Here is a 23400-nt window from a genome sequence, read left to right on the forward strand (position 1 = left end):
TTTTGTACTGTATCATATTATCAAACCTAACCATGCTCACAGTCTAAATAACTGTCTCAATTTAGTAAAATTACCAATTATGCGATCGTTATGTAAAAACCCCTAAAATGAGGAATGCTGGGAAGACATTTATTATACTCTCTGCTGTGGGAATTTGAGGGGACTTTTTCATCTCGTTGTTAAAATATGCGCGAAAAGATGTAGCACCGGTTAAAGCAGCCAACACGACAGACCAGACACTTCAGTTGCACTGGGTTGATCCATATCCTGCTTCCTTTGAAACAAATACCGTGATTGGATTGCAATGGTGTAGTTTTCGACAAAGCAATCGGACTTTTAGTCATATTTTCGTCTTCAATTCGTTGGAAATAAATAACATCTGCCAATCTACAGAGTGGAAATTATAGGCGGTTAAGGGTAGTTTTATTTCATATTTAAGGAGCACAGTTATGGCTGAAGCGGTAAGTTATTATCTCCAGATACAGCACGAGTTTTGTTATTAAGTATTAGCCTTATGTCCTTACGTTTCATATGACACAAATCATACTTGCCAATGTTTTTATAACGGGACATGAGTGATTGTTTTTCAAACTTTCTGCTTGCCGCTTGATGCAGACGTGTTTTGATTTCCCAAATGTTGTTAGTAAAAAGCTTTCGTTTTATCTCATTTGAGCTCATAATTTGTTATCAGATTTTTTTGTTTGTGAAATGTCAGCGGTACATATTGACACACACAAAATTACAGTATACCAGAGAATTATAGAAAAAATATTATTAAGAATAAGGTACAAAGGAAGAAATGATAAGAGAAAATAGGGAGAGAGCAAGAGTGTTAGTAGCTTGTGTAATATTAAAATGATTCTCGAGTCATGATCCTCTAAAGCTTAGTTTACACAAAGTCGTTAATCAACGAGCGATTGATTTTTGACCGATCAAGTAGGGCGCATTTCCTGACGCAACAGCTAGAAAGTACCGAACATCATTGGTCAAAATTAAATCGCTCATTGCTAAGCGACTGAATGTATATTTAGTTTAAGTGTCAGGTTTGCATATGCATAAATGAAAATGTCAAAAGGCTCTTCAACGGTTTGATTCGGTTGTAATTAGAAACGATTGTATTAATTTACCCTAAAACCATCTAGTGGAGAAACAAAAATGAAAATCTTATTCAACAACTCTTCCTATACCTTTGTACAGTAGCCAACCGTTGTTAATCCGTGATGAATCAACACTTTTACTGCCGCGTATACGCGAACGCGAGCGCGACTACGCGTTACGCAAGAGCGCGTAAAATTCGTCATGCCTGGAACCTTTGTGCGTATGCAAGGCTACAAGTTGAATTCAGTATTTTTCAGGAAGCGGCTAAACATTGCTGTTTTATTCTGTAGTTTTATTGCTGATATCAACAGAGAAATCATCGAAGTTTTTGTAAGGCTGAGTGGTAATGATTAACTGACATTCCTCGTAAAATAATCGTGAATTATACGATCTTTAGCTTCTTTTCGTTGTTGAAAGGGATTCAATCATGTTTCACCGTTGTTCATCACCGATTTAACAACTCGCGTCCGGCGCGTCTGCGTGGTTTACTTCGCTCGGGCAGCTTATTGAATCCCTAAAAGGAACACGTAGACTCAAGTTGAAACAAAGTATCTTTCATTAAAATGATTACGAACTTTTAAAGAAACCCTCATTGATTCACAAAATCTGAACAAAAATCACCAACAATTGCGCCATCCAAGCGATGAAATTCAAAATTATCGATGCGCTGCAAAATCATTTAAGAGATCATTTTAAGACATATTCAACTTCATTATAACCAAAATTAATTAGTGGTAGGTCATATGTGTCCAAATTGTCTCTCCCAAAGTACATGTTGCTCACTGGTCAAAATCATCACTAGTGGACATTTAAAATTAGAATTCTTTGAAGCTGATGAGAATTGGTTAAAACTATGAGAATTGAAAAGTAGCTTATTTCTTTGAAACTTTCTTATCCTAATGAATGAGAAATACTAATTCACGTGTCAACATCTATCATCTTGTATTAAATGCGAAAAATTTACACGAGAATACAATGTGACAGGTTAAGGGTAGTTTTATTTCATATTTGAGGAGCCGAGTTATGGATGAAGCGGTAAGTCGTTATGTTCATAATGTTTATCTCTAAAATACAGCACCACGAGTTTTGTTTATTAAGTATTAGCCTATGTCCCAACGTATCATACGACACAAATCATGCTTGCCAATGTTTTTACAACGGGACATGAGTGATTGTTTTTCAAACTTTCTGCTTGCCGCTTGATACAGACGTGTTTTGATTCCCCAAATGTTGTTTAGTACAAAGCTTTCATTTTATCTGATTTGAGCTCGTAATTTGTTATCAGATTTTTCTGTCTTTGAAATGTCAGAGGTACATAATGACCAGATTTGTAGTCGAGTCACTGAAAGTCGAGTCCGAGTCGAGTCGAGTCATCGAGCCCTCGAGTCTCGAGTCGAGTCGAGTCATGAAGCCTTCGAGTCCGAGTCGAGTCGAGTCATTTAAAGTTGACAGTCGAGTCGAGTCGAGGCGAGTCAGGCCATTCTGTCGAGTCGAGTCGAGTCGAGTCGGATATATTTTGTCGAGTTATTTCGAGTCACTTCACGTTTTATATGCTCATGATACCAGCTGTCAACTTGATAGCCCAATTTGCATGAATTTGTACTTTTTTGAAATTAAAATCCCAGTAAGAGTACATAATATTAATTTATGAATCTATGTGCTCCATCCAGTGCATTGTGGAAATCAGTAATCAGTCAGACTTGTAGTATTGCCATTAGGACCCGCCATGAGTATGGGTACGGGTGCGTATCCCGGACCACGAGTACTTGTACGGGTACGGGTCCCAGGCCATGGGTACGGATTTCAGATCATGGGTAAGGGTACGGGTGCGGATCCCTAGCCATGAGTATTCAGTACGGGTCCATTCCAAAATAGGGTGCGAGTACGGGTGCGGAGCCATGGGTACAGGTACGAGTATGGGTACGGAAATTGGGACTCGAGTACGGGTACTCGTCCAGTAGTGGTATGGAAATTGGGACTTCAAGTACTTGTATGGGTCCTATTATGGGTATGGGTATAAACAAATTAATTAATCAAATACAAAAAGAGATCAAATATTGGTGGTCATAGTGAATCTAGCCTAAAGGTGGCATATTTTGGGATGCAAGTGAAAAAACTATGTCTATGTCCAGTATGGACAACCAGACTGTGCAATACTAATTTCAACATATATTTATATAGCAATGATGTAGCTTTCAAGTCTTATTATCACATCTGGATAATTATATCCATGTTTTATTAATATTTTAAAATTCATATACATCCCAAATTTCTGTATATGGTAAGAACCTCTCTATTCATTTGACTCAGATCAGGGATATATATGTCTCATATCCCTGCTCAGATGCACAAACCCAAGCCTGCATGGGCACAAGAAGTACACGTGGCTGGTGGAAATGCTCACACCAGTCAGTCACATTGCAATGTAGTTCTTCATGTGTGCAGCATGTAGAGGAGTGTATTTGGATGGGGAATAATCAAAATGATTAATAAAAGCTATAATAATGATATTTTAACATGATAACTTGAAATTCACCACAAAAAAGAAAGTATCTCGAAATGTTTTCCCAGTTTGCTGGGTTTTATTTTCTGCATCGATCAGTCATTGTGTGAATGAGACATGTAGCATACATGTAGGGGTGTGTGCACAGGCTGTTACAATGACATGTGTGTAGCATTCATGTACATTTTGTGTAGCCAGGGCTGGATTTACCTTTTTCAGGGCCCAGGACCAGGCTAAGTTAAAATTATGGGCACTTGCTATAGCTTGCTATCTGGATCCATGTGTTGCTCCCCACCCAACCCCATCCATGATGTAACCCATTTGTTTTGATTATGATCAGAGGACTCACAGTGGGATTTCCTGCATTTGTGTAGCCATATACTGTATGGTACCCATGGGTACGGGTACGTGTCACGGACCATGAATACGGGTACGGGTCCCATGCCATGAGTATGGGTCCGGGTCCCAGGCCATGAGTACGGGTACGGGTACGGGTCGCAATCCATGAGTCCGAAGACAAAATAGGGCATGAGTACGGGTACGGGTATGGAAATTGGGACTCGAGTAAGGGTACGAGCACTATAAGTCTGGTAATCAGCAATGATGGACAATGGACTTTTCCACCATGCCAAGTTTGAAGCATGTAAAAAAATGGTGGCTCCTTTAGCCAGATCGACAGGCAATCAAACATGTACATTGTACACACATACATAGAATTTATATTTTAAGTTATTATAAAGATGCTGAGAGATAGTAAGCCCACTTTGTAAAATATAAGAATCACAATACACTGAGATGTGTGGAAGAAAACGTGCAGGTATATTAGAAATATTAAGGTATAATTTATATTTTCGAGTCATTTTAAAAAGTCGATTCAGCCACGGTGACTCGAGTCACAAGCCTCGAGTTATCGAGTCGAGTCATTAAATTTTGAGTCGAGTCGAGTCATCAACCCTCGAGTCGAGTCGAGTCGTCGAGTCACCTTGCCTCGAGTCGAGTCATCGAGTCACCAAAACTCGAGTCGAGTCGAGTCATTTCGAGTCGAGTCACTACAAGTCTGATATTGACACACACAAAATTACAGTATACCAGAGAATTAGAGAAGAAATTATATTAAGAAAAAGGTACAAAGGAAGAAATGATAAAAAAAAACAGGGAGAGAGCGAGAGTCTTGCAGCGGTGATGAGAGCATAAACAGGAGCTTGTGGAATATTAAAATGATTCTCGAGTCATGATCCTCTAAAGCTTAGTTTACACAAAGTCGTTAATCGACGAGCGATTGATTTTTGACCAATCAAGTAGGGCGCATTTCCTGACGCGGCAGAAAGTACCGAAAATCATTGGTCAAAATTAAATCGCTCATCGCTAAGCGACGGAATATAAATTTAGTTTTAGTGTCAGTTATGCATAAATGAAAATGTCAAAATGCTCTTCAACGGTTTGATTCAGTTGTAATTAGATACGATTGTGTTAATTTACCCTAAAACCATCAAGTGGAGAAACAAAAGTGAAAATCTTAATGGAACACGCAGACTCAAGTTGAAACAAAGTATCTTTCATTAAAATGTTTACAAACCTTTAAAGGAACTGCCATTGATTAAGAAATATTACAAATATTAAATATTGTAGTTACGTGTATTTCTACGGAGCAATGCTATGTGATTTCAATAAAATATATATTCTTATTTGTTTTCTACAAAATGTTAATTTGCACTGATCAAATTATCTCCCCTTTAAATTCGAGCAAACAAATGGGGTAAGACAACGACAATTCCTGATTATCGTCAATGCGTGTATTAACTCGCCGATCGTTATTAAGTTTCACATAGCTGGGACGTAAAAATAAGACGTAAGGCGAATAGCGATATACACACAGTTTATACGCCACTGTTTCACGTGATATACATGCATTGGACGCGTCAGCCATCACTACATCGGTAAACTCGGAAAAAACCGGAGATCTCCGGATTTATTATAAAAACTTAAATTTTACAGCAAATAAAGCACTTAAGGCTTCGTCATTCACATGGTATTTTAGTACACCATTGGGCATTACAATGATGCAAAAAAGTAGAAATTCGAGAAAAAAGTGAGGGCGTTGCTGCAGAGCAAATCACATAATTATTATGGCTTTTTGCAGTTTCCCGTGAAGTGTGATGAGGGTTTATACCTGTGCGTAGCGCACTATAAATCGCAGCGCTTGTTTTCCTTTCCGACATGCTGCTTATGTTCCTCACTGGTCAAAAGTCAATCGTCATTTTAAAATGAGAATTATTCTTTCAAACCGATGACAATTGGTGAAAACTATGAGAATTTAGAATGTTCTCATTTCTATGAAACTTTCTCATCCAAATGAATGAGAAATACTAATTAACGTGTCAACATTCTGTCATCTTGTATTAAATGAGTATACCAGGCAGATTTACAAAAAAATATTATTAAGAAAAAGGAACAAAGGAAGAGGGAATAAGAGAAAGACAGGGAGAGAGCGAGAGTGTGTGGTGCAATGGCGGGAGAGCATAAAAGAGAAGCTTATGGAAATATCAAAATGGTGACAAATAATCACCAAGTCATGATCCACTAAAGCTTTGTTGACACACGCGGTTGTTTGATGTAATCATTTATTATTTTTTCTAACAAAACACATTATATAATATTCAATTCTTGACCGAGACAATACAATAGCTATCACACTAATACACATTTAATCATTTAGAAGTTATTTTAATTTAGCTTAAGTAACAATTATGTATGTATAAATTGAAATGTCAAAAGGCTCTTCAACGGTTTGATTCAATAGTAATTACATACGATTGTGTTAATTTACCCTAAAATCATCAAGTGGAGATACACAAGTGAAAATCTTAATGCAACATGCAGACTCAAGTATCGTTCATTAAAGTGTTTACGAACTTTTAATTAAAGGAACTGTCATTGATTCACAAATCTGAACAAAAATCACCAACATTATTGTTCTGCGCCCCTCTAAGCGATGAAAGTCAAAATTATCGAGCACTTCAGGCGCATTTCAGCACAAAATCATTCCATTATTAACTAGTGGTAGGTCATAATTTCTCTCCAAAAGTGCTGTACATGTTCCTCACTGGTCAAAAGGCAATCATCACTAGTGGAAAATTTAAAATTAGAATTCTTTCAAACCGATGAGAGTTGGATAAAACTATGAGAATTTTTAATTTCCTAATTTCTATGAAACTTTCTCATCCAAATGAATGAGAAATACTTATTAACGTGTCAACAACCTGTCACTTTGTATTATATTAGAAAATTTAACACGATAATACAATGTGACAGGTTAAGGGGGTACTACACCCCTGCCCAATTTTGTGCCCATTTTGCATTTTTCTCAAAAATTATAGCGCATTGGGGACAAGTAAGATATGTATATTATAGGGGCAATGACTACAACTACTGCACTGGAAATTTTATTTCAGCACAGACAAACAGTTGTGGAGTTACAGTCAAAAATGAGGGAAAACCAATATTTGATCAATAAATCAATAACTACTTGCTTTGAGTTGCTGAATTTTCAGTACAGTAGTTGTAGTCCTTGCCCCTATAATATACATATCTTACTTGTTACCAATGTGCTACAATTTTTGAGAAAAATGCAAAAATAGGCACAAAATTGGACAGGGGTGTAGTACCCCCTTAAGGGAAGTTTAATTTCATATTTGAGAAGCCGAGTTATGGCTGAAGCGGTAAGTCGTTATGTTCATATTATCTCTGAAATACAGCACGACTTTTGTTATAAAGTATTAGCCTATGTCCTTGCGTTTCATATAATACAAATTATCCTTGCCAATGTTTTTACAACGGAATATGATTGATTGTTTGTCAAACATTCTGCTTGCCGTGTGATACAAACGTGTTTTGATTTCCAAAATGCTGCTAGTACAAAGGTTTTCTTTTATCTCATTTGAGCTCGTAATTTGTTATCAGATTTCGGTCTTTCAAATGTCAGGTACATATTGACACACACAAAATTACAGTATACCAGACCCCGGGGGTCACTCCCATTGTGGCCTGTACACCATCCGCGATAATCAACTTTTGAAAAGCACCCTAAACACGGATTTAACCCTTGGCTAAAACAATACCCTAAACAGGTGTTTTCACACCCTTAACAGGAATTTTATTCCTTGCATCAAATTTCATACCCTAAATTTCATTTCCTCGTATTAGCAATTGCAATTTTGCTACCCTTTTTTCCATTATTTCATGTTTTTGACACCCTAAACGCGTTACGCGAGTATCGTGCCTACCCACGAAAAACTACCCTTGTTACGAGTTTTTATTATCGCGGATGGTGTACAGGCCACAATGGGATTGACCCCCGGGATACCAGAGAATTAGAGAAAAATATTATTAAGAAAAATAACAGAGGCAGAGAGGATACGAGAAAGAAAAGGAGAGATCGTAATATATCGTCAGCCTGCTATGCTTTTTGCGTCATTTTTTGTAATTTTGAGAACAAAGTACAACATGTGGTTCAAGCATGCATTTAAACATATTTATTCACCAATCCTTGCACAAGATCAAATGATAATCTGAACTAAGTCTCAAAATTACAAAAAATGACTTGACGATATACGATCTTAAACGGCTTTAAAAATCAAAATGAATATGCATATGCATCTGAATACCTGAATACAACAATGACCCAAATTCCTGACAGGAGATTTGTAAAAAACTAAAAAACTTGATAATTACAATTTAGCTTATTGTGTTGGGGTCATTTTATTCAATTACCATTTACGTTATTGTGTGAGAGGATACTTTATTCGATGGATTTAGGTCTTTGTTTGATTGACATGGACTAATGGACATGGATTATTCCTTGATTTACAATCTACTTTTCCAGTATAGGCCTGATCTCAATTTTTAACTCCTGTCACCCACACACACCCCGGGCACACCCCCGCACCCCTACCCCCGACCCACCCCTCCCTTGCACCTCCTCACACACCACCAACCCTCACTCGGACCCCACCAACCCAACAAAAATATGCCGACACCCTCATCATGCATATGGACCTTAGATATTTGGTAACTCACATGCATGCCCACCCCCCCCCCTCTTCCCCATACAATCACATGGACTTGGGCTTGCCCACGCTGAATAGAACCATTTTCAGATTGAATTTGGGGCTGTTGTATACACACATGATAGCCTTTTATGAAAGTAACATTTTCTCATGTCTAACTCAATTTCACCAAAATAGGAACTTGTGTCATTTTTTATTCATATGCATTAATGGAAATGTCAACAAGCTCTTCAACGACTAGATTTTACTGTAATTAGATACCATTGTGTTAATTTACCATAAAAACCATAAGTGGAGAAACAAATGTGAAGGAACAAGCCGCAGACTAATTGAAATGAATTATATGTCTTTAATACCCGGGCATCAATAAATGTTTATGTACATGAACTATCAGCGATTCGCGCAATCAGAAAAAAAAAAAAAGGGTAAATTTCAAGGAAATGTTTCATTGTAGTCAATGTTGTGAATGTTCGTAATTTGTAGCTACACGCAACTGAACATGCTTGCTCCTGCTTTTCATATTTATCAATACTGCCATTTCTACCTACTCCCCATTCCAGAAAAATAAAAAACAATTTTTTTAGAAAGCAAATGTATACTTCTACGCTACTCAAATTTGGTACACTCACCGGGGTGCTTTCACCGGGTCAACCGGCGTCTTCAGCGGATGTTATTGCTCTGAAGAGTGTTGTTGCTAGTGATATAGTATAGGACACCTCCGATGACGTCACAGATGTTGATGACGTCAAACTTGAAGATGTTGTGCCGCCCCCTGGTTCCGGGGTCAGGAGGTTGTCCCAGACAGGGTCGATGTCCAACCCTTTGTCACGGTTCAGTCTGGGTCTTTTAGTTCTGATATGGATTGCTTCCAAGACCCTGCGCGGGAAGTCCTGGACTCCCTTTCTAACACTTTTACGTTCTCCCAGTCAATCTGGTGTCCTTTGCTCCTGTGGACGTGTTCCTTGATCACTGACTTGGAACTGGCCGCTTTGGATTTATGTTCTGTGAGCCTCTTTTCGAGCTTGCGTCCAGACTCGCCAATGTATAGGGAGTCACAGTCTTTGCAAGGGATGCTGTACACGACACCAGATTGCTTTTCTTGTTCAGTTTTGTCCTTTGGGGAGACAAGAGATCTGCGCAGAGTATTCTGAGGTTTAAAAGCTGTGCTAACACCTGCAGAGCTGAAAGCCCTGCGCAGCCGTTCCGAAAGTCCTTCCACGTAAGGCAAGGTAACACATATGCCCTTCTTATTGCTATCTTCGTCGTTATCCTTGTTTTGTTCTTTCTGTTTTGGACGAGCCCTGAACAATGTCCAGTCTTGATAGCCGCTCTCGTGTAGCACCTCCTTCACATGTCTTATCTCCTTTGATCTGTCATCAGGATCGTAACAACCGTCTCCGCTCTGTATAACAGGGTTCTCACAACACTCAGTTTGTGTTCCAATGGATGGTGCGAGCTAAAGTTCAAATACTGATCCGTGTGAGTAGGCTTGCGGTATGCTTGGATTTTCACAGATCCGTCCTTTGTTCGTGAAATTAGCGTATCGAGGAAAGGGGGTTGCCCGTCTCCCTCTTCCTCGCGCGTGAATTTGATATTAGGGTCCTGACTGTTTATGTGATTTGTGAACTCTTCCACATGCGCCGATTTAATTACGCAGAATGTATCATCCACATAACGATACCACGTACGCGGTGGGTGAGGAGCAGACGCTAGAGCAATACGTTCAAAGTGCTCCATGTACGCATTCGCTGCCAACGGGCTACAGGGCTGCCCATCGCACACCCATCTTTTTGCTGGTAATTTTGGTCCCTAAACACAAAGTACGTAGTATTGAGGCAGAAGCTTAATAGCTGAATAACTTGATCAACACTAAGGTTTTCAGCACTGTCCACTTTCCAGCTTGAATCACTTTCAAGCAATATTGTTAGATCACATTCCTGACTGTTTATGTGATTTGTGAACTCTTCCACATGCGCCGATTTAATTACGCAGAATGTATCATCCACATAACGATACCACGCACGTGGTGGGTGAGGAGCAGACGCTAGAGCAATACGTTCAAAGTGCTCCATGTACGCATTCGCTGCCAACGGGCTACAGGGCTGCCCATCGCACACCCATCTTTTTGCTGGTAATTTTGGTCCCTAAACACAAAGTACGTAGTATTGAGGCAGAAGCTTTATAGCTGAATAACTTGATCAACACTAAGGTTTTCAGCACTGTCCACTTTCCAGCTTATATCACTTTCAAGCAATTGTTCGATCACATTCAGGATATCTTTGACCGGGATGGATGTAAACAGCGCAGTGACATCAAAGGATATCAGGGACTCATCCACACGTACAACCAGATCCCTAACCTGATTAACAAAAGTCTGAGTGTTTTTTATATGGTGCACTGTTTGGCCGATAAGAGGTGAAATTATGTCAGCGACAAATCGTGCCAATTCATATGTCACCCATCCTATGCTGGAGACGATAGGTCTCAAGGGAGCACTGGCTTTATGAACCTTGATCAAGCCTTAAAATTTGGGTATATCACATACTGTCGGGTATAATTTCCAGTATGTTTTACAGTCAATCGCTCCACAGTCTTTCAGTTCTTTGAGTAATTTCACAAGTCTAGCCTGAAAAATCTGAGTTGGATCTTTCTTCAGTTTGGAATACACATTTTCATCACTAAGTAATGCGAGAGCTTGTTCTTCATAGACTGTTTTGTCAATTACAACTGTGGCTCTACCCTTGTCAGCACGTCATCAACATCTGTGACGTCATCGGAGGTGTCCTAGTACTACATCACTAGCAACAACAATCTTCAGAGCAATAACATCCGCTGAAGACGCCGGTTGACCCGGTGAAAGCGCTCCGGTGAGTGCACCAAATTTGAGTAGCGTAGAAGTATAAATTTGCTTTCTATTTACGTTTACCGCTACGTATGAATATACATCATTATATTTGTTTTAATTAAAAAAATATATTCCTATTTTGCCCAATGAAATATAGCTATATCTTAATCCTTTAGTTAGTTCTAATTTTAATACTTGTGAAATTTCAGGAAAAAGGTGCCAAAAACATACATGTTTTCTTACAATTGCAGTCATCAAACTTCAAATACTTGGCACAAGTCTAAGCATTCAAAATCTTGAATCTATGTTATGAGTTTGTTCATAATTTTAATAGTTTATGTTAATTTTGAAAACTGGTGATAAAAATTAGAATGCATAACTTGAAATCAGTTTTAATACAAGTCTTTGAGCTTGATTGTCATACGAAAAACATCCTAGAATTTCATGTTTTTAGCCCTTTTTCGTAGAAATTGGCCAAATATTAAAATTCAACTTGTATTGCCAGTTAGAACTAACTAAAGGATCAAGAATTAGCCCTGTTTCATTTGGAGTGTGGAGTCAATTTTTCATATAATAAAACAGAGATATTTTATTCTTAGAACTAATACGTGTTTATTTTTATAACAATAAAAGTTATGTTATTGTAGTTATTTATTTTGTAGCCATTTATAAATGATTTTATTCTTATTCGTGTGTTTATTAATCGGCAATTGGCCGTAGAAGCGATGTAACTAATAATCAGATTAACTAAGATAGCAATGGTAAAACAATTTATGTATATATCGCGCTGCACTAAACAGGTTGCACTCATCACCTACGTGTACCGTGTGAACGTACTAGTGAAGTTTGATATATTCAAAATTGTTTCACCATTCCGCTATAGAAGTTAATCCGATTTTTACATCACTTCTACGGCGAATATATGAGTACAATGTCTTCTTAGCCACATAAAATGCAAAGAAATAACTGCAAAAGAAAGTTTTAAATATTTAGCTAATGGCTAGGATAGCGACATTTGTACAGTATTTTTGTGGGACATGAGAGCCCATCAGTCATATCGAATTGCATTTTGAATACGAGGGATGTCCTTTTTTATGACAAATAATTTTAAAAAAATGAGACTTTATAATAGTTAACAATTCTCGAATTAAACTTTATAAATCTAATGTACCGCGTAAAGTGTATGTAGATAGGAGGAAAAGTCATCCATGATATGAGCATAAGCTTTTACTTTTAGTAATATGCATAGATTATACATTTGTCCCAAAATACCTAAAATGCTTAAAAGAAAGGTCATAATTTCCATGGACGGCTTTTCCTCCCAGCTACATAGGCCTGCACTTAAAGTACATATCACTAGATTTACTTGTAAAGTAAACTTGTAAAAGTAAACTTGTTATATCATTAGATTTATAAAGTTTACTTCAAGGACTAATAAAATATAAAAAATATAAAAAATATAAATTTTTAATAATGTCTCATACGATTTGTATTATATCGAGAATTTAAAAAACAAATTATTTGATATCAGAAGGACATTCCTCGTATTCAGAGTGCAATTTGATGTGTCCGCCAAGACATTAAAGTCATGGGTATTCCTAAAATTCGCTACTGGTTGCTATGCAAATCATGCCACGAACATGGCTTGTTCATGCAATGAACATGGCAAGACATTCTGAATCTTTTGTTTCATATATTGGCATCAAAATCCTCTACCAAGGATTCATGGATGGTTAATTTTGAACCCATTAAAATTGTAATGGGCATGGAAGTAGAGAAAATTTGACATTGACCATGAGTCATGCCATGAATTACCCATGAATAAGGAATTTATGGGCATGGAAGTAGTGAGAAGTTGACATTGACTGCGATTCATGCCCATGAGTTATCCACGAACATGCCCTGAACATGTCAAGGCTCTGACTAAACGCAAGACAAAAAAAAAGCATGCAAGGGCATGAATATTCATGTGTGAGCATGAACAACCCATCACAAATTCCCAAATTCACGAAAATTCATGCCCGTTACTATCGAAAATGGGGCATGTTCTTGGCATGTTCATAGCAAGATCTTGACATGTTCATGGGCATGACTCATGCCTGAATTTTTGCCTGGGCGCGATCTGCTCTCAGGCCCATAAAATACTGTGCAATGGTGGGTTACCGACCCATTAATAATGTTAATTAATTATTCCAACACGGATCAGACAATACTTTTTCAATTAAATTGCACCCAAAATAAGTATACGGTATTGTCATTTTCTAACACAATTAATTTATCTCTATTTCATCTGAAATTTAAAATAAAAATAAATCAACGAACGTCAATGATTTTCGGTGCTCTATAAGTTAGATATAAATGCATATCGGAAAAATGTTTATATCAGATACTTGTTTTCTTACAATTAATGTTCAGGTGACCCAACAGCCCGAATCTTCAGGAGAGAGTGAATTAGGCAATCCCCCAATAGAATGGATGTCACTACCTTCTAATGTACCCGTTTGTCCCCCGGGATTAGAATACCTTACACATCTAGATCAACTACTTGTTTATCAACAGATTGAAATTTTTGAAGGTAAGAGTAATGTAGTAGTTGAGAAGCAAACAACTTGTTTGTTCTTCTCCTTTTCTCCTTTTCTATTGTGTTTCTTTCCTCCCTTCTCCTCCTTCTTCCCACTTCATATTCTACTTTGTCTTCTTCTCTTTCTCCTCCTTTATTTCTGCCGCCCTTCCATATTCTTTTATTCTTCTCATCCCTTCCTCCTCCTCCTCCTCATCGTCATAATGCTTCATCATCTTTTTCCTCCTCCTCCTCCTCTTCTTCGTCTTCTTCTTTTCTGTTTATACATCTTCTTAGGCATAATAATAAGTTCATTTATGCTCGTATTCGCAAAACACTTCCATTTTCCCACTTCACCGTGAAGGGTCCGTATCATTTCTTTTCTGAAAATTTAAGTAAAATTGTTGAAATTAAATACAACTGCATGCATGAGGATTTTTTGCTCCTGCGGTTACTTTTTATTTTGTCCCTGTTGTTGAATCAAAATCCTAGTAGCTATAAAAGAAGAATAAACAAGCTCTAAATTGTTTTTCTATCTTTACTTTAAACACACGGAGTGGTCAGAGAGTACTTGAACGTGTTGAATGGCGAAATCAAAGGGAAAAAATCAAATACGATAGACTTGAAAAAGCACTTAGATATATCCAAACCCAGTCTAGGCGATTCGTGTAGCTGTATTACAAGAGGTCCCCAGAGGGACACATACACCGTAATGCGCACAAACAAGAGATTGTATCACATGATCGTGTCTTCACAGATGAGAGTGTTGGCTGAAGCCATTGGTCTGTTATATAACATCTCAAAAAAAGTAACTAACCCCCCTTAAATAATAACCATTATTAAAAAACGGCTGATTGTATTACAAATCTGTAAAATGCGTTGGAAGCAGAATTTATTTCTGCACATTTTGACACCTCATTTGTAGCGATTAACTAAATATTGAACATTTAAATCAATGTAGCCCAATATTTGAAAGTTGCAGTAAATTCTATTGATTTTGCATTCAGTGTAATGGAAGGAAATCTGTGTATAAGCACAAAATAGTGCTCCAAACTCGGGTAAAATGCCATGAATGTAAACATTGACATTTGCAATACATGTTTTAACAAGAACATTTTTCTGGAAAACAGCATGACGAGTAAAATATAAATAATTTTTGGACACCCCTGTATGATGACTGTTTCGCTGTTTTTGCTTCAACCTAGGACTATATCTGGAGATTCGTATCTGTAGCCTGTCCTAGCACGATCAGATCAGATTAAGATTGATTTAGGGTTAGTGTTCCGATTTAGGCTTGCTGACTGGTGTTATAATTGTTGATTAGAGTCAGGTTCGCATTAGGAATAGGGTTTTTATAGGGATAGAGATACGGCTAGGTCCGAGGATTAGATATGGGTTTAAAATAGAGTTATAGATCAAGTTAGGGTTCCGGCTTGAGTTAGGATAGAGTGAGGCCATACAGGATGCTGTAGCGAGGCCCATAGACAACGTGTACACAAAGACTAGGTTTTATTTTACACGTGACTATAGGCCTTACATGCGCCTTAAAGCTTAAGCAAAATGCCTAGCCTAGGCCTATACTGTATTTACACGTATAGGCCTATGTACGATATTTAGGGCAAGAAAATCACCAACAAAATGTGCATGTGGGTCTAATTAACAAAGTGGCATGTCTATATGATCATCAACATTGATTTTTCATCATCACTAAGCTTTATATATGTATACGCAGGCAAGCGAAGGTTTGTTGAATTTAGAAGCCCTAAAATCACAGAAACCAGCCGTAAACCCCGGGCCGTAAACCCAATACTAATGCCACAAGTCCCCCCTCTCCCCTCAACCTGTTACTACCTCAACGGGTTCTAAAAACATACCTTAGTAGTCGAAGAAGATGCACGTTTTCTTGCCAGGGCAAATACAGTTAAATATTGAGAAATGTAAGCAAAAATAGCTAGAAAAGTCTCCATGACGAATATCAGATCCATAGAATTCAGTGTTTCTATAGGTTAAATACCACTAATTATGTATTACACGGGTTTCAATGGGAAATTCCTAATTTCGGGTGGAATTTTCTCATATTCAGAACTCTCACAGTTCAATGCCACTAATATCAGGTGAAACTATATGATTTAGATGCCAAATGATCAAAAATTCAACATAGGTTGACCTGAGACTTTTCTTGTTTTAACGCACTGAACCGTAAACACCTTAAAATGACAGTGCGCCCTCGAAGCTGAAAGTTACAATATGATAGGGCGAATATTTACTAAAAACCGAAGCCGCGCGTATGACTTTTTGTACTATTACAACAAAAATGTCATATAATGAGAGAAAATGTACCATTTTGAAGCATCAAACTCTAAAAAGTACCTTGTTGGCTATATAACTTGATCAATTTCAGCGATTTTCATGCAGTCTTTTCGAATGCCATGAAAACAAATAGTTACTCGTCGTATTTCAATGTATCGCCCAGGCCTATTAGTGGTATTTAACCTGTAATGATATCTGAGTGTTTTTGTATTGTAAAAATTTGTATGTAAGTGCAACTTTCAAATCTGGACCTCATTACATTAAATTGACCGGTGTTTTATTGTTTTCTGGGCTATCGTATCAAATGAGGTGTCAAAATGCTTAGAAATAAATTCTGCTTCCAACGCATTTTACAGATTTGCAATACAATAGCCCCTTTTTGAATAATGGCCATTATTTAAAGGGGGTTAGTTACTTTTTTTGAAATGTTTACTACACATGTCATAACGTTAGATCTATATATTATCCAGTTTGATCATATTTCCACCTACGTCTGAAAAATACGTATGGTCAATGTATTTATTTTATTTTATTTTGCCTCAATTTTCATTAAAACATGAACCCTCACAAGAAAGGTCGCAAGCAATTATTCTATGTACGTATGTTACAACTTAATGTTTAGATTGAAGGACCAAATGGACAAAATAAATGGTTCAAACACGCATTTAAACATATTTATTCACCAATCTGTGCACAAGAACAAATGATAATGAGTCTATTTAAAGGGAATAATCAGAAATAATTAGGGTGATTACGTAACTGATGCATGCTTCAGCCTTATTTTGGAGATAACTATAATGTGATCGGTTGAAAAAACCAACACAGATTTTTCACGGATTATTCAACCAGTAATATATATAGCGACAACAAAAGGGGTAAAGTTCAAGAAAACAAACAAACAATCTCCCTGTTGTTTACGCACATAAAATGCCTTTTGTTCCAATATTTACCTACAGCACTTACAAACATTGACATGCGAAACCAGTACCAGATACGTAACGCAATGGGACAACAGGTGTACGCTGCAAATGAAGGTAATAATTGTTGTTCCATCGCATATCAAAACGGGAACAGCACATTTGTCGGAAGAGTCATTAGTCAAAAAAGGTTTTAAGTCAGGGTGTAGTTTTAGGTTATATTAGGGTTAAAGTAATGGTTAGTGTTAGGGATAGTGTTAGCCCAGCAAACACAAAACGTTTTCGACATCATTCGCAAAAGGTTATAAAAGGTTGTCAGAAAACGTTTGAATGTCGGGTTATATAAAGGGTATATTAAGAGTATAAAACGTTTTCATAACCTTAAAAAACATTTTATGATAATCTACTGCTCAGCAAACAAAAATGTTTAACAGAAAACGTTTAAATGTCGGGTTATATAAAGGGTATAAAAACGTTTTTTAAATGTTTTGTATCAAGTTTTCAAGAATGTTTTTGGAATGTTATTAAAATAACATTCCAAAAACATTCTTGAAAACTTGATACAAAACATTCTAAACAAAATGTTATTTTGGGGTTGAAAAAATATTTTGCGAAAAAATGTTTGCCCAAAATATTTTCAATAACGTTTTAAAAACGTTTTCATGACCTTTATATAACCCGACATTTAAATGTTATTAAAAGGTTTTGAAAAAACATTTTAAGAACATTTCTGTTTTGCTGGGTTCAAATATTTTAACATAATGTTATTTAAGTATTGACACAATATTTGGCAAAATGTTTGCAAAAATAGTTTACAATAACATTTTTGGAAAACATTTAAAAATATTGTTGTAGTGTGTTTTCATACAAAACGTTTTAAAACGTTATCATGACCATTATATAACCCGACATTTTAATGTTATTAAAACGTTTTTACCTAAACCAAAAGCCAAAATATAACTTATTTAAAACGTTTTAAAACGTTTTTGTGTTTGCTGGGAAGCTAGTTAAGTTTCGAGTTACGATTAGAGTCACGGTCATGTCTAGATAGGGTATGGTTTATGGTTAGAATAAGGATTAGGGCTTAGATTATAGGTTACGGTTATGGTGAAGTTTAGGTAATGATTTATAACTTAAAATAACAAAAATCCTTTCTTTATTTTCCCCCGGGTAAGTTGGGTGGAAAATAAAGAATATAAATAAATGTCCAAAGCTAACGCTAAATACGGTGCTTGATGATAATACGCTAAATGCGATTTCTTAAATAATCTGAAAAAGGAGTACCGTACAGCATGACACTCACTTGTTATTAACAGTCAACATTTGACATATAAATAATTCACAAAAGGTTACTTTCTAGAAAGCTGGACAGAAAGTAACCTTCGGAAGCTGCTAAACTCAAAGAGTTCCTTTGAGAAGTTTCTGCCAAGAAGAACTGCATAAAATTTAAAAATCCCTATATTTAAAAATCCCTAATGTATTTGTAACATACGCTGTAATGTAATACGCTTTAACTCTCGTAATAAAGGAATGTTTTTGATTTTGTTTATAGAGTCAACATTCTGTTGGCGTTTTTGGTGTGGTAGCAAACGACGCTTTGCAATGGTCATAACGGATACCAATGGTCAGGTAAGAGATTAATTGGGGACGAAATCAAAACTCGACCGGCGGTTGACAACCGGTTCCGTCCGGTTTTGTCCGGTTGCTATTGTTCTAAACAATGGTGACCGGACGGAACCGGGCGGAACCGCCGGTCGAGTTTTGATTTCATCCCTTGCCTTTTTTTACAACTCATCTTAGATCAGAGTAAGGCATTGCCTTGCTCCACTTGAGATCCGGATATTATGAAATATCCTTAAAGATGAGCTTTGATTTTTAATTATTATGTTTTCTCAATAAATGTATCTTAACATGATTAAATATGTTAAAATAGAGTTGATCTGTATTCTCATCTAGGAAGTAATCCGTATCAACCGTCCTTTTAAGTGTTGTGCTGGCCCAGAAAGCTGCCACTATGCCCACATCGATAGTTGCTCCGATGAAATGACAGTAGAAGCACCGCCTGGTACAATAGTCGGCAAAATACAACACGCGTAAGTTGAAGAGCTGTGAAGATAATTGTGACGTGTCATGTCAAAAGCAGACACTTTTGGGCAGGATCGTAAATGGAGAAATAGCCAAAAATCTGCCCGGGGCTGATTTTTTCACAATTGGGTTTGTTGCGAATTTGTGATGTTATTAATTTTAAAAATATTATCTGATAGTTTCAGACCCAAATATAACTGGCATCTTGTATTTTTTGAGACATTTTTCAAGGTATTTCCTACTCTCAACATTGTCAATAATATTTTTAAAGGCCGATATCTCAATTTCCAATTTTGTAATACCATAACTTACAAACTCAATATCTTCGCTTAGGAATGTCTGATTACATTGGAAAAAACGGCTTTGTGGAGCAAAATATCTCTATTATTTAAGATATGTAAAAACATCAAAATTGATAACCTGCCCAAAAGTGTCTGCTTTTGACATGACACGTCACAATTATTAGTGCTAGACTTCAATTAGGTTTTACTGAAGTCGATTGTGTAACGACACTTAACAGGGATACTCTGGTTGCGTGCCGATACCAATGGTGTAACAAGGTTTTCAGAACAGGGGCTCAAACCTGCAAGTTATACTGCAAGAAATTTTGTTTACATAAACATCATGTAGCCTGGGGTTAATGGGGTATTGAGAAAAGTGGAGGTGAGGCTGTGAGAAAAATAGTAAACACGATATTGATTACTGGTTTTCTGAATATGATAATAAGGAAATAATTTTAGATTGGTGCATAGTGATTTGAGACGTGGTACCTAGACTTAACGATCTCACCTGCACATACAAATATGACTATGCATAAATATCAGATAGCTGAATGTGGATATCAAACCTCACTTTATAAACCATTGTATATTAATGTTTCAGAATTAGTAAGTGGTATCCTCATGTACATGTTAAAGACCCGGATGGAAATGTACTTTTCAACATCTGGGGTCCATGCTGCCAATGTCAGACGGTGTGCTGTCGAACGGATACTTTATTTAAGGTAATCTTTGCTAAAAACGAATGATACAAAAGAGGATAGAAACATGCTTATGCTTTATATTTTGTTCCGCTTGTCGGGTCATTGACTGTCGGTTCCCCAACAGAGAAGGTATCGTACACTTCCCACAATGCATTTCTTCCATTTCAATTTGCTGTACTGACTTCTTATCCAGTGCAAGATGGGTCGATGGTTACAAAAAGTATTTCAATGAACAGGACACATATAGATCTTGCAAAATATGTTATTTATTGAACCATGTTTAGCCAGTCTTTTCTGAATATGACGGAAACCTATACATGTAATAGCCATTTGCTGTAATGATGTGATGCTCATGTTGCAAAGGATTCTGGGAAGATAATCTTCTATGGTTCACCAAGATTGCAATATAGCTGGACGTATGAATTGCGCACAAAAAGGTATCCTAATATAGTTATCTAAGACACAACTTCTTGACAATATTAAACTCAATAAGGACAATCAAATGGTTCTAAAGATGTAACTGGTGAAATTTTCCCCATATTTTGATACGTTAATAATATAGCCTATATGTGACATGATCAAGAGGAATGAGTCACATGTCGACCCTAGTCGAAAATGAGTTTAACATGTGTTTCTAAAAAGAACATTTAGAGCTTTCAGAAACTGAAAACCCCATGTTGATACAACTTTTCTTTGTGAAGTTACATCTGTTTTCAATTTATCAATCGCTGAAAACAATATAAAACAAAAGAATTTCAACACTTTCTTTGCCAATAACTCAAAATCAATATTAGCGACATCCGACTCATTTCCCTTAATCGTGTCACATATTATTAATATTAATTTGAATGACAACATTTAGCATTAAAAAAATAAACAAAATGTCAAATTTCAAAAGTGAAGAGCGATGAGTAGAAAAAAATGTTACTTTGAAATATATATTTTCTTCATGGATACATTTAAATCATCAAATCTGGCTTAAATCAATTCGTTTTGAATTATCCGGCCACATGCATTGTTTTTTTACAACATGTACACGGGATGCTCTGGGTAAAGATTAAAGTTGGTACAGAATGAATTTTGTTTATAATGTTGGCTCCCAATATTTCAGATAATGAGCGAGGATGAGCAACAAGAAATTGGTGAAATCAAGAAACATTGGGGAGGAGCTGAAAAAGAATGGTTTACCAAAGCCGACAATTTTGGAGTAACATGTAAGTCTCATCTGATATCAATGGTCGATAGTTTTCCATCGTCTACTGATAAAAAAACCCTAATTATATAACTAAACAATATTGGGGTAATTTCGTGTGTTTGTTAATATATGCGTTAATAGTGTCCACGGGATAAAGCGGAAGTAAAATCTTGCCAATTGACAAACAATGGTATTTATTGCCAACATTTCCAGTTATCCGATTTCGAAGCATATCTGTTGATTGCAAACTTGTTTCTTTGATGCGTACCTCACAGTTCCAATGGATCTAGATGTACGGATGAAAGCGGCCATGATTGGAGCTGCGTTCTTAGTGGTAAGCACACATTATAATATGCCTAATATGTGCAAGTTATTTGAAGGCTAGGCGTAACACTAATCTCCATATTTGGCAAATACAGAGCATTTTCTTCAAAATACGCCCTTTCCCTAGTTATAAGCCAGACAGAGATGCACGTTTTATTCTTTTGCATGAATTCCTTATTTTTTGAAGTCCAAATTTCCACAAATTATTTTTCTTCTATTATTCGGTTAAGAACGAATGCAAAACCCAATTTCAAAATTAGGGGTTCACTCTACTTAGAGTTTATAGCGAAATGGTGTGTGATTTCTTGTGGTGTTTATAATGTATAGATCTACTTGATGTACTACCTTGCTTAAAAAGTGTCGTTAAATTACAAAATTGGCGAGAAAATTTAAGAAACCAAAGGGTATAGAGCAAATCAATAAACACGCTGAGTGCAGCATTTTATACTGCGAAAATGTGACACCTCATTTGTGACACGATTAAGGGAAATGAGTCGGATGTCGCTAATATTGATTTTGAGTTATTGGCAAAGAAAGTGTTGAAATTCTTTTGTTTTATATTGTTTTCAGCGATTGATAAATTGAAAACAGATGTAACTTCACAAAGAAAAGTTGTATCAACATGGGGTTTTCAGTTTCACGAAGCCCCAAATGTCCCCTTAAGAAACGCATGTTAAACTCATTTTCGACCAGGGTCGACATGTGACTCATTCCTCTTGATCATGTCACATTTGTTGCACTGCGATCTCGTTGAGAAAAGTTGCAAGCATTTCAATGATAAAGGGCCGGATTTCAAAAGTTGTAGTTAGCTCCTATACAAATTGCAAAGCCAATGTTATATCAGATATACCGTAAAACCTTGTCTACAAGCATATATATGCCTCTAAACGGTTTTTTTTTAATGTAAGAGACGAGAGGCAGAAAATCTCCACAAAAACATTATTTGGAGTTTGAAACAACTATATTACTGATATAGGCGACTGTACAAACACGTATTATTGTAAGACCAATCTATTGTAATGTGTTTGTGAAGGGTATTTGCATTTCGTCTCTTTCGTCAAAAATACCTCGTTTAGAGGCATATATGCTTGTAGACGGAATTCTACGGTATTTTGTTCACTGAGTGATAACTTTTATTGCACCTGTTTATTTCAATCTCATACTACTGTTTTCATTCTTTAGTTTACTTCAGTTTATCCTTCAATACTTAGGCACCAGAAACAAATATGTTCGATCTTTGGATCGACCGTCGATGCTGCTTCGATGCTTGTTATTAATGAACTATCAACTAATTAATCAGAATTAACGCCAATTTTAAATTGGCCAATATCCCTTCAGGCACAAATTACTATTTTATCACAATTAACAATAGTAAATTAATTGATTTCATAAATAATAAGGATCGACCAAGCATCGATGGTCGATCGAAAGATCGAACTAATTTGTTCCTATTGCCTTAGTGTGCCCTCCATCACTCATTACAACTGATGTAATGCGACGTCGCATGCTTCTGAC

The 23400-nt window shown here is 36.6% G+C and overlaps 1 protein-coding gene across 1 annotated transcript; it reads left to right on the forward strand.

Annotated features, from left to right (window-relative positions):
* Positions 1 to 256: 256 nt before the first annotated feature.
* On the forward strand, positions 257 to 20411 carry LOC140158036 (phospholipid scramblase 2-like). Its single transcript, XM_072181283.1, has 6 exons — positions 257 to 461; positions 13928 to 14087; positions 17339 to 17416; positions 18852 to 18928; positions 19256 to 19392; positions 20267 to 20411. The coding sequence occupies exons 1-6, from the start codon at positions 450 to 452 to the stop codon at positions 20409 to 20411; spliced, it is 609 nt and encodes a 202-aa protein (XP_072037384.1). The 5' UTR covers positions 257 to 449.
* The last annotated feature ends 2989 nt before the right edge of the window (positions 20412 to 23400 follow it).

This window comes from Amphiura filiformis, chromosome 7 (genome assembly GCF_039555335.1).
Source record: "Amphiura filiformis chromosome 7, Afil_fr2py, whole genome shotgun sequence".
In the NCBI taxonomy this organism is placed as follows: Eukaryota; Metazoa; Echinodermata; class Ophiuroidea; order Amphilepidida; family Amphiuridae; genus Amphiura; species Amphiura filiformis.

What these genes read in the sequence shown, in the direction of transcription:
- LOC140158036 (XM_072181283.1), top strand. An exon ending in ACAGATTGAAATTTTTGAAG is followed by an intron (nt 14,088 to 17,338) that starts GTAAGAGTAATG and finishes ATTTACCTACAG; the next exon opens with CACTTACAAACATTGACATG. An exon ending in TAACGGATACCAATGGTCAG is followed by an intron (nt 18,929 to 19,255) that starts GTAAGAGATTAA and finishes ATTCTCATCTAG; the next exon opens with GAAGTAATCCGTATCAACCG.